This window comes from Neopsephotus bourkii, unplaced genomic scaffold (assembly GCF_033783945.1).
Source record: "Neopsephotus bourkii isolate Nb327-2 ecotype Australia unplaced genomic scaffold, CSIRO-AGI_Nbou_v1 NB_1003, whole genome shotgun sequence".
Classification (NCBI taxonomy): domain Eukaryota; kingdom Metazoa; phylum Chordata; class Aves; order Psittaciformes; family Psittacidae; genus Neopsephotus; species Neopsephotus bourkii.
In genome coordinates this window covers 1-12,304 of record NW_026901494.1, presented here as the reverse complement: position 1 = coordinate 12,304, position 12,304 = coordinate 1, and the positions used below count along the sequence as shown (strand labels likewise).

The 12,304-nt window shown below is 51.3% G+C and overlaps 1 protein-coding gene across 1 annotated transcript in view; it reads left to right on the top strand.

Moving 5' to 3' along the window:
* The window catches only part of LOC133215780 (netrin-1), a gene marked incomplete at its 3' end in the record, with an annotated part of 51,950 nt that extends 40,939 nt beyond the window's left edge, over positions 1–11,011 (top strand). Inside the window, exon 2 of the mRNA XM_061360015.1 lies at positions 10,823–11,011. Within this exon, the coding sequence (XP_061215999.1) occupies positions 10,823–11,011 (189 nt within the window). The remainder of the gene's footprint in view (positions 1–10,822) is intronic.
* Between the last annotated feature and the right edge of the window lie 1,293 nt (positions 11,012–12,304).

The following is a 12,304-nucleotide window of genomic DNA, read 5'->3' as shown; positions in this document are numbered from 1 at the left end:
CCTCACAGGGAAGAGCTTCTGCCTTAGATCCAACCTGACTTTCCCTGTTTCAGTTTGAACCCATCAACCCTTGTTCTGTCACTACAGTCCCTGATGAAGAGTCCCTCTCTAGCATCCTTGTAACCCCCTTCAGACACTGGAAGCTGCTCTGAGGTTTCCATGCAGCTTCTCTTCTCCAGGCTGAAGAGCCCCAATGTTCTCAGCTTGTTTCCATACAGGAGGTGCTCCAGCCCCTGAGCATCCTCGTGGCCTCCTCTGGACTTGCTCCAACAGCTCCATGTCCTGTTTATGCTGAGTACACCAGAACTGCACACAGTGCTGCAAGTGGGATCTCATGAGAGCAGAGGGGCAGGATCACATCCTTTGACATGCCGCCCACACTCCTCTGGATCAATTTTGAAATGCATTAGTTCATATATCAAGGTTGGAAAATAATGTCAAGAAATGGGTGCCCCTCAGTCTCAGCTCCAGCAGTGCAGAGTGGCTCACAGCTCTGGTCTCTTGCCTGTGTGTCCTTTTTGACACAGCCACGGCTTTGCAGCTGGGGACAGCATGGGTAGAGGCAAATTTTCTGCCCCTCCTGGTCTGACCTGCGGGCTGGGCAGGAGCACTGTGCTGGGGAGCATGTCCTCACCAGGGAAGGAGCCGCAGAGCAGAAGAGGCTCAGCACAGGCTATTGCCCTCATAGCCAGCCCCTCCGCAGTAGCATGGATGCTCTGCCCCGCTCTGCCGGGTGGAAACGAATGTGCTGAGCTGCCAACTGCTCCCCTGAGCCAGCTCAGCCTCAGAGAGAAACCAAAACTCTTCCCGAGAGCCATCATCTGTCAAGCTTGTGTTACTGTCTGGCATGTCAAGTGGCCAGGCTGAGGTTTGTAATGTGGGGAAGGGGAGGAGGCCACAGCAACCCCTACTGAAGCCACCCTGTGCTCCATCTCCCAGAGCTGGAGCAGCATCTGCAGACACTGGCAGGACCACCCCCTTAGAGAGACCCTCTCCCTAGGGCTTTTGTCCACGCTGTAACACAGCAGCTCTGTGGGTCACTAATGGCAGCATCCTTTCCCGGTTCTAGAAATGATGCTGTCTTCTGGGCAGGGGTCCCCTTTTCCTTGCTGGCGCAGAGCTGGAGGGGTCTGAGGTTGTAAATACACAGGTGTACTGCCTGGGGAGATATGCAATGTGATCCTGGCAGAGAGGAGGGAAGGCAGCATCAAACCAATGGCCAGGAAAGGACAAAACGATCATTAAAGGAGAAAGCAGTAGGAGAAAGCAGTGCTCATGGCTTCCAAAGGGAAATCCTGTGGGATCTGGTCTTCAGAGTGGTGTTTCTGGTGCAGCAGTGCAGGGACCTGGACTCTGTGTCACCTCAAAGCAGATGCTGCTGGGTTGTGGGGAGATGAGTGTCCATGGGTTATGCAGTTTCGTGATGGGCTCTGGTGGCAGCCCATAGCAGGTCTGGCTGGGGCCAGTTTAATAATTCCCCTGGCCCTTCTCCAGACAAGACTGGGAAATGATCGAGGGTTAAAAACACAACTTGTTCCTGAGCATGCTTTGTTTGTTTTAAACAGCCCGACCTCACAGCTTGAACTAGCACAACCAGAGGGGCACTGACACACGAGTACCCAGTTGTTTTAAGCCCTGGAGGAATCAGCCTGATCAAGTTTGAAACTGTTTTACATTGCTTCCACCCCTTGGGTGTCAGGGCATCACGGCCAAGTTTCCCGGTTCCTTGGGGCAGTGATGGAAGCAGAGTTAAGGCTGTTTGTACCCCTGGTCCTTTTAGGCTGACCAGTTTTAATACAGATTTTAAAACCTCATGACTCTTTGCTGGTTCGTTGCATTATCAGGCCTTTTGCATTGTGAGCAACCTTTGCTCTGTATGTGAAAGCTCTTTCAGTATCTGTTTCTGTTCTGGCATTAACCCTCAAGTGTCAGAAATATAGCAAAACACACAGGACTATGTGCTGGGCTGGGACAGTGATGGCCTGTGCACCACATGTGCACTGGGTGTGCTGGCTCCTGTCCTGGGCGGATGGTGGAGCACCACTTTGAGGTTTGCAGTGTTCAGATCCCCGTCACCATGTGCCCTCCTGTTGATCTGCAGAACTCTGGTTTTACAAAAGCACAAAAGTATTGATGAGACCAAACACTTGGGTCTGGAATGCTGCTTTTGGCATCTTGAAAAGCATCTCCTCAACGTGCCACAGTCCATAACTCACTGAGGTTAGCATACTGGGCAGGTAGCAGGCAAGCACCATGGCATGGGATAGAAAGGAGAAAGGTCTTCTTGAAGTACAAGCCCTGCAGCAATTGGAGGAAAGCTGCTGCTGAGATCTGTACCAGATAAGAGGGAAACCACAAGGCCAGAGCCTAAGTGGATAAATTGTTCCCAAGTGGATTCCCCTCAGACTCTAAACAAACATCGACACTGAACTCACACCTCGGAGCTCAGCGGGGTGGTCAGAGAGGGCCTCTGGGCTTCGCCTGATAACCCAGAGGTTGTCGGGTGAGCTCTGCCCTTAGCTCCTGCCTTCAGATGGCATCTGGATGAATTACCGGATGCAAAAAGTATTTACAACTTTAGGGGGCTGGATTTGGATGGTGCAATTGAATAAAGCAAGCTGATGACAGCCTGGTATAATCTCCAGGGCTGAAATAAAGAGTTCACTTCCCGACTTTTTCTGTCTCAAAGGAATGAAGCATGTAGCTCTTCCCAGGCTGAAGCTTAACTGCGAACTTCCTGCACAACCTGATTTGCAAAGGAAATCTGATCAAATCCCACAGCTCCTAAAGAAAAGGGATCTCTTCCTACATCACCCAGCAATGTCTCTGAGCACCATTGCTCCATGGGCCATGCTGGGACCCCAGCGGGGGAGCCTGGCACATGCTCTAGCTGTGTTCTTCCCAGCCACTGATCAACCCCCAGGTGAGGTCCACTGGGAGCTCTCACCCCACCTTCAGAGTCCTTGAGGCAGGCTTATGATGTAGACTACAAGGCTGAAGTCCTCATCTCCAGACAGCTTTCAGAGGGACTCTAAATGGAAGAAGACTTGAGTCTGCACTTAAGAGCAGCCCATGTCCCTTCCCAGCACACTCGCTGGAGGAAACAAGGATGATTTACAGCACATCTCGAGGCACTTTGAGTACAACCACGTGTGCTGCACCAGGGGCTAGGCTTGCTTTGTGATTTTCATCCTGTATTGAGTAAGACTGCTTTTGTCTTGGGATAAAATGCCTTGGATGAGAGGCTGTCACAAATCTCAGCATTTCAATGCAAACAGGCCCACAGGTTTCCCATCTATCCTCATTGCCAGTCAGATGCCTGGTGGCTTTCAAGGAGCCATCACAGGTCACTGGAGATGCTTCTGAGGGCTCAAGGCAGGAATACAGAAATCAGTGGGACCCAAGCAGCTGTTTGCCACGTGTGCCTGTGAGCAATGGAGAGATCACCACTGCTCAGAGACTGTTAAAATCTGGCTCATAATGAACATCCCGGAGCTGTAAATCTCCCGGGCGTAAGTCTTGCTCTTGCTCTGATGCTTCCTCAGGGTCAGAAATCCCATGTGGACAGGCAGGGAATACCTAGTGAGATTTTGGTGCTCCAGTCCAGTCTGGAATTAATACATGTGGAAGAGGATGCATCCATCAAGCTCTGCTGTTTCGCATTTGCTTCTCCTACCCGCTCCTTGCATCTGCTACAAGTTCAACATTCCTGCTGATGGTCTGCCAATGACCATGGCAGGGAAAGGGTCCAACGGGGAGATCTGATGTACAGAGGTGAATCTCCTACTGCAGGCCAGAAGGAGCACTGGCTGTTGGCACTGCCACACTCAGCACCTGAGAGACCACATCAGGCCAGGAGTCTGCTGTCCTGTCTCCACAGCTGTGGTGTTGAGCTTGGTTTGATCAGTGAAAATCAGACCTTAGCGAATATAGCTGCAGAACTTCACCAACTGTGACCAAACATGTCCCCTATTTTCGATGACTTAGAAATTTGGCCAAGCTTGAGCAGTTCTTAAGGGAGACAAAAAGACACATCCCTACAAGGGAGCAATGTTTTTCTTTTTAAGCCTTGGCTTCAGATACAAGAGCAATAGATTTTCTTTAAGAGAAGTAATCCCCAGATTTGTTAGCATTGGCACAGAACTATTTTTCACAAGCCTTGTTTCTCATTAACAGCTGAATCATTTGAGCAGGAACTTTTCTAGAAGCATTCAGCCTGACACGGACGCTCACTCCCAGACGTTTCATCCCAAACAGGCAGTTTGGCATTTCTTGATGTGAAAGAAGGCAAGGATCTTACCATTGGAAATCCCAGGCAGGTGTAAATGTTGCCGTTACCAACTCGGGCTTCAGCACTGCAGGGTGTTGTTACACTTTGCTGGACCAGTGTTGACATGGGGACATCCCCAGTCCCTGGGGCACGCAGGAGTTTGGGAACTGAGCAAAGTGGGACGTGAAGGGCACTTGAGGTGTGCAGTATCCACAGGGATGTCCTGAGTCACCCTGAAGCCACCTTGTCCAGAGCTTTTCTGCGGAATTGCCATTCCTCAGGTTTTTCATACATGGAAAAGCCTCCTTTTCCCAACCCCCTTTTTTGTGCCACCAGGAGGATTTTCTGAGTGTCTCTCCTCAGGATCCCTCTTTCTCTTCACCTCCATTTGCAGTTTGGCCTTTCCTTGCTTTCAGAGGAGTTTCTTGCATGTGGAGAGGGGTGAGAACCATTTGGCCTTGTGGGGAGCAGGTCAGAGTGAGGGCGGCTGCCCAGAAAGCTTTCAGCTCCAACAGAGGCAGGTCTCTGGGACAGACCACCAAGAACGGGGCTTTCCTTTCCACCCCTTCCAGTGTACACGTGCTTTTGTTACAGCCAGGTTTGCGGCTCTGGTTTCATGGACAATGCCAGCCACAGCTGCCTATTTTGTGCTGTGTGTGAACACTTTCCTCCTTCTTTTTGCTCTGACTGTCAGGAAAACCTGGGTCCTGGCACAGACCCTGCGTGTCCCCCTCGCAGCCACAGCACCTGGGTGGCTTTCCACTTCAGTGGGTTAACTTGAGCAAACCAAAGCCATTTCGACCCTGCTCCTTGCCCAGACTCATCAGTGCATGCAAAGGAATCTCCCCATCTCGGGCAGTGTCCATGTGCCCCAGGGGACACCCCTGCAGGGCTGCACTGCCCACCATCACTCACCGGGCACAGTCCTGGCAGCCCATGCGGGATCCAAGGGGTCCGGCAGCATGCAGCCGTGTGGGACTCATCCAACAGCTCTAGGTTCGTGCCAGCTGATCCCAAACCTCAAACCAGCCAGTGTGAAGGAACGTGATGCTGTGGGGGACCTGGGACACCCTCCTGCTGTCTCCTTCGGGGCTTTCTCTTCACCTCTCAGTCCAGCAAGCAGACAGGGCTCCGCTGGCTCTGGCTGCTCATCTCTGTTATCCTCTCTTTGATTTAAGTGTAGCTGTTTCCTTTACCAACATGGCCCTCACAAATACTACCCTTGGGGATACTTTGCTCCCCTGGGAGCAAAGCCCTTTCCCACATGGGCACAGGCAGGGTGCCCCTCTCAGCAGCTGGGAAGATGCACTTGAGGCTTGCTCAGGCAGAAGAGAAATAATGGCTCAGGCTGAACTAGCAATTCCCTGACAAAAAAACTTATCTGAGAAAAGGACAGTTTTAAAGAGACTGAGATTCCTTGTAAATTCAAGTCAAATTTAGAGATCTCTTTCAGCCCCTGGCTTCTTCTATCCTCCCCTTTCCCTTCCCCCCTCCCCTGAATTATTGTTCGCAAAAATTAAAACAGAATGTTTTGGGGTTTTTGTTTCTTTAAAAAGCAATTTGCATTTTGACAATTGCCAAAATATAAGTTTTGGAAGGGTGGGGTCTTTTGAAAAGGCAGCATTGTCATTGCTGAATGAAAACCACGGAGAGGAATGTGTCCTGGGAGACGCAGGGCACTGGGACGTGAGGCCTGGGGGACAGGACAGCAGCACAAAAGACCACAACTACAGTTCCCACCACACAGCTCCAGCACCTCCCATTCACATATCTCCATTAGTTCTCCCAGATGGAAAATCCTGCCTGCCTTGACCTTCTTCGACAGATTCATTTGGCCAAGCCACAGTTTTTAATGTGGAGATGCTTCTGCTGTGGTTTCTTCACCCATCTTGAACCCACAGCTTTTCTCTTTTCCGCCCCAACCTTCCCCAGATTCCTAAACATCTGCATTTAAGTGATACCTGGTTATTTATATCATAGTCTGGCGGCCCAGGTAGAGACGTTTGATGAAGCTCTGTACATCTGTGTGCAATAAAGTTAGCAAACAAAAGGCCTGTGAGGTCCTTGGCAAAATAAGAGAAAGAAGAGAGCAGGAGACAGCAGCACTGGGCTTATCTGAGCATTTGGAGCCAAAACCTTTTATTGGAGAGGTCTCAGCACCTGGCACATGTTATTCCCGTAGCTGGGGCTGCAGCCCATGCAGGGGTGTCCTCTCCACTGGCTGAATAGCAAAGCGTGGGGAGCATAGGTGATGCCAATCCTGGGAGGTGATTTTTATTGCAGCTGGCGCAGGCATTCATAGAAAGAAAAGATGGGTTGCTAAAGAGCACTTACTGTGGCAGAGAAATTCAAACCAAGAAGCAATGGCTGGAAATTAAAGCCAGGCAAATTCATGTTAGGAAGGAGGCAAAATGCTTTAGCACAGCAGGGGATTAACCACTGGGCAAGGCAGAGGGTGGGCGGGAGCCGCATTTCCTGAGCAACTCTGTCCAGGGAAACGTGGCTGGGAGAGCCGCACACCCTGCCCGCGGCACCAGCACCACATGCAGATCTGGAGCTGGGATCCAAAAGCATCACGATCTGCTGATGGGTTCCTGTCGGTTCTAGGCCAGCTCACGGCAACAGTGGTGTGACCAGGCATTGTCCGCAGAAGCATCTCTGGGCCCCCACTGCTGGTTTCCTCTGAGGGGGCAGGACCAGTGTGATGGATCCCATCATGACGTATACCAACATCGTCCCCAGAAAGGACTTTCTGACGCCGAGATGGGACATTAAATTCGTTGCCCTAATTCTTTCATTCCTATGTCCTATTGTCAGGAAAAAATAGGATGGATATTTTCCTTCTGTTGGACCAACCCTCTCCCACTGGGCATCTGCAAACACATCATGCTACACACAGACTGAGCTGCCAGATAGCCCTGGCTGGTAGCCAGCAGTGCACAGCACTGGCCACTCAGCACCCAGGCATTCAGGGTGAGCCCAGAAGGCAGTAATTTCAACTAAAACCACTCTCTTTTAGCTGGTTTGGCACCTTCTGTCTGCACAAACAGGTGGATTAGGAGGGGGTGAATGATGGAAAAGCACTATGTGATGGGGTTGGGAGGCAGTTGTTGCCCAGCGGATGTCCTCAGAGCCCTGGGAGTGCAGCTGGAAGGAATGGACAGAGCCAAGGCTAAGCTAACAGAGCCAAACAGATCTGAGCAGTCACAGTGGAAAAGTGGCCATCACTGCCTGGCTGCTCGGGGTGCTTGTGAGGAGCTCACAGGGAGGCCAAGTTCAGGGATGCTGGCTATGGAGGGGGGCTCTACCAGCCTACACCTTCTCCCAGCTCACTCACTCGCTCCTGAGGATACACAAATGAGGTCCTCTTCTCTGGATGAGGACAGGGACAGCTTTTTTGGGGAGCAATGTGAAGCTTCTCATGAGGTTCGGCTTCTTCCCTTCTCCAGACACTGGATTTTCCCATCCCTGGAAGATCAATGTAAAATGGATCCTAGGAGCAGGGAAGCTCTGCACACTCCACTTACTCCTCCACATTCCTGTGCAGCTTCGGCCTGGTGGGACCAGTGGAAATATTTGCAAGGATCTTGAGAAAACCCCAGGAGTTTTGCTTTCCTGGCTTTGCAAAAGCATTTCTGCTTATCAAGCAGCCCAGGGAAATGTGAAGATTTTCACTCACTCTTCGGGTGGGCTCAGCTTTGAATGTTAAAAAGGGATTTGCCAATGCAGTCTTGCAAAACACTCAAGTATCAAGCCCAGCGCTCCTAAAAAAGGAGTTTTAGGAGGAAGTGAGCTTTCATGCTCTTTGGAAAACATGCATTTCTACCAGATTTAAAGAAGAATGAGGTCTTCTGTGAGGCCATGCCACCCCCTGGAGAAATGCCTTCTCATGTTGGTCAACAGGGACTAAATCCTGTGGTTTGCAGCACCAAGGGCAGAGCTGCTAGTGAGCCTTGAGGTTCTGAAGGATGGAGATGTGGTCACAGGATACAGCAGGGAGGACAGACCCTCAGGGTGAAGGAGTTAAATCTTCCTTTCTTCTGCTTGAGCTGAGCCCTGAGGCTGAGCCGTTGATACAGGTGTTGTCTTGATGGTTAGCTATATCCTAGAGGACATCCTTCATTCTGCAGGCCAGATGCACCACTCAGCTGGTCCATGCCTGAGGGAAGGCTCTGTAGGGAGCCATCACTCAGCCCTGAGACCTTTCTGTAAAGCAAGTATTGAGACTTTAAAAATGCCACCTCCTTTCCAAAAGCTCAGCTCATGTGTTCTGCAGGGCAAGAACTGCCTCCAATCCCCTATTAACCTGCCAGAGGGGAGACTGAGCTGAGCTCTTAGGCAGAAGCTCTTCCCTGTGAGGGTGCTGAGGCGCTGGCACAGGGTGCCCAGAGAAGCTGTGGCTGCCCCACCCCTGGCAGTGTTCAAGGCCAGGTTGGACACAGGGGCTTGGAGCAAGCTGCTCCAGTGGAAGAGGTCCCTGCCTGTGGCAGGGGTTGGAGCTGGAGGAGCTTTAAGGTCCCTTCAACCCAAACCAGGCTGGGATTCTGTAATTCTATGTTCTGTACAGTGCTGCCTGTGGTGCAGCCATCGTGGTGACAGAGGCTCCTTGGCATGCCATGAGAAAAGGAGAGCATAGCTGAGCACTCCTGGCAAAGCACAAAGTGCTTTTCTTGAGAGTGAGATGGAAGGGGAAGAACTTACAAGGGGGGTGCAGAAAGCATGCTCCTGCGCTTCTTTTAGCTGCAAACAGGGTATTTAAGTGCATTCGCAGCATCAGCAAATGTGTCGAGGTCTAAACTGCCGTAATTCCCCTGCATGCAGGAGCTGTGTCTCCGGTCTCCTTGATGGTTCCCTCCTGTTCTGCGAGATGACAAATGCACCCGCATTCTGGTGGGCTCATCTAAGGCGAGGCAAACCACAGCGCAGTCCTGACCCTGCTCACTGACAGGAATCTCACTTTCTCACAGCAGGCAAACCGCTCCCAGGCCTCTCCTCTCACCATTAGCACATTGGTGGCTGCTTCTGCTCTGCCAGCATTTGGTGGAGACATGAGTTGGGCCTCACTGTGTTAGCCAGAGGAATTCAGGTGGCAAAGCACAGAGGGAACAGCCTCCATCCTGCTGGTCGGACGTGCCCGGAGGATTTTGCTCTCCCTTTTGCTTTTATGTCGTGGGTTAGCCGGGGATTGTTCCTGATAAATAATCCGGAACTGCACTGTAATTTTCTGGTCTGAAATTTGATAATTAAGCAAATATAACATGTCTTTGTCTTGGGTAAGCACCATAAGGTAAACAGGAAGGAATGAGGGATTAAGATGTCTGTACTCTAAAGGAAGGTGACAAGCCCAGAGCCGTGACACCTTCGTGCTGAGCCGAAGAGGCCCAGCTGTGGGTTGGCATTGCACAGATGCATTGTTCAGGGGTGAAGAGCAAATAAAAGCAAAGGGAAAAGAAAACAAGCTATAAAATTCTCAGCAAAGCAGAGAGCCCCAGCCTCTGCCTCTTGATGTTCCAGTGACAGCTCCGGGGAGAGGCAGGAGAGGGGTCGAGCTTTTGAAGTCCTGTCCTTTGCAAAGGCCCCCTGTTAAAACAGTCCTTGTGTTGACATTAGGTTGCATATGGTGGGGACTCTCCAGGCAGGTTCAGTCACAGCACATGCAATCAAAGCAGAAGGGGACTTTTTGGTGTTTGATGACCTGTCCCAGTGGTGGGGCGATAGATGTAGAGCCAGAGATGAGGCTTTGTTGACCTGTTCAGGGATGTAGACATGTAACAGAACCCTGTGATATGTGTACCAAGCATGGGAAGGAAAGATGGGAGAAGTTACCTAGGAAGGGCTTGAAATTATATCTGGGGTTTAGACACACACATGTCAGGACTGGTGAGAGTGGGAATACTGGGAACATCTGGGATGAGGGGGTTTCACAGCTGTTTGGAGGGGATTGTACCAACAGTAGCACGATGGAAGTGTTCAAGGCCAGGTTGGATGGGGCTTGGAGCAAGCTGCTCTGGTGGAAGGTGTCCCTGCCCATGGCAGGGGTTGGAACTGGATGAGCTTTAAGGTCCATTCCAATTCAAACCATTCCATAAGTCTATGATTCTGTGAAGCACCATGGTGCAAGAGCAGATGAGAAGGGAGATGAGCTGTGCTTGCATGGGACAAGGCGCTTGCCACAAAGCTGGAGGAGCAGCTGAGGGCTTGTGCACTGCCATTTCCTAATCACGGATGGGCTCCCTGCCCTCACAGCTCTGCCTGCACACAGCTTTTAATCCACAGTAAGAACGGGGAGAGGCAAAAGGCGTATTCGTCGCAAGGTCTCAGCAACTTCAGCTTCCCCTCCAAAAAGCTGGACTCACCACACAGAACCGGCCGAGGAGGGATGTGGGTTAGCAGTTGGCTTCCCATAGCCAGAGCTGCCACCAGCACATCCCATCCTTTGACATCCCGGTAGGACCCTGAGGGTGCCCAGCCCCATGCACACCGGCTCTCCTGGGGTTGGCACCTCCATGGCCGGTGCAGATGCTGATGGTCTCCTCTCTTTGCCTCTCTCAGCCTGCAACTGCAACCTGCACGCCCGGCGGTGCCGCTTCAACATGGAGCTCTACAAGCTGTCCGGGCGCAAGAGCGGCGGCGTGTGCCTCAACTGCCGGCACAACACTGCTGGCCGGCACTGCCACTACTGCAAGGAGGGCTTCTACCGGGACCTCAGCAAGCCCATCTCCCACCGCAAGGCCTGCAAAGGTACTGGGTTGGGGGTGGGTTGGCTGGGACCACACAGCTCCTTCTTCTTCAGCCACTTCCTGCTGCTCCTGCTTCCACAGCTCCTGCTCTCGCCAAACTCCCGCTCCTCCCTCTCTCAAACCAATCCCTTGAAAGGACTTTTCTCTCTACCATGTTCCTTGCCATCACCTCTCCCTGGTGTTCCCATCCTCCTAGTGAGGACAGGGCTACCAATATACAAGAAGTCCTCACTGGTAAGGATGACCAAATTATTTCACGTTTTATCACTTCAAACTTGTGCTACATCCACTCCAACAACCGCAGATAACTTGGTCATCACCCATGTAAGGGCACAGTTGCATAAATTCCCAGGTATGGGGTTAGATGTAGTGCCTGTAAATCAGCCCATCTCCTGCTCCCATGCTTCACCCTCACCCCAGTGCTGCTCAGGGACAGGCAGCACTTAACCCGCACTCACAACATCCCACAGTGAATGGGGGAAAGGTGAGAACAGTAAAACAGGAACCAATTCCACTTTGAGCTCCACAAATGGAGTTTTTTGATGCTTCCCCGTCTCCTGCCATGGCCATCAAGGCAAGCGGGGCTTGGGGCTGGAGGAGCAATAAGAGCAAATTCTGCAAGTGAACTTTTTCAACTCTTGGCTGTCTGATGGAAGAGATTTGAACCCTGAACCTGGGACACAGCTAAAAGAATCAAGCAAACATTCAAAAACCAGATTAGAAGATGCTGGGGCTTCCTGCAGAAAGCTTCATCTCTTTTCTCTCCAAAGACTCGTTTCAATGAGAAATGGAAAGCTTTTTGGCCTGAGCTGGGTATTTTTGGCTGGAAAGATTTGGGTCTTCAGCATTCCCAATTTTTTAATGAGAACACTTCTTCATGTTTTCATTTAGTTTTGGGGTATTTTTTGTTTTATTTTGGGTTGTTTTTTTTTTTCCACTGAGAACAAACACACTCTGTGCCAAAGCAGAAAAAGAAATCACAGCTTTAGATGGCCCAAATTCCCCCTTTTCACCTTATAAAGACTACCTCAGTGAACCCTTTTCAACCTGCCCTGCACGGAGGCTACTGACAGCTCCAGCCAGCAAGGGCTGGTGGGATGCGAACCCAACCTATGGCTCTGGAGGAGGACAGGAGCTGCCCTCTTGGGCAGAGCCACTTCCCAGGCCAGCCCCAGCACTCGTATCCTGTCCGGACTCCACTCTGGAGCAAGCTGCCAGCCACTCCCAAGTGGGTTTGTGTCCCAGTAACGTTCATGTTTGTGCTTTCCCGGCCGGGCTGCAACTGAAGGAATTA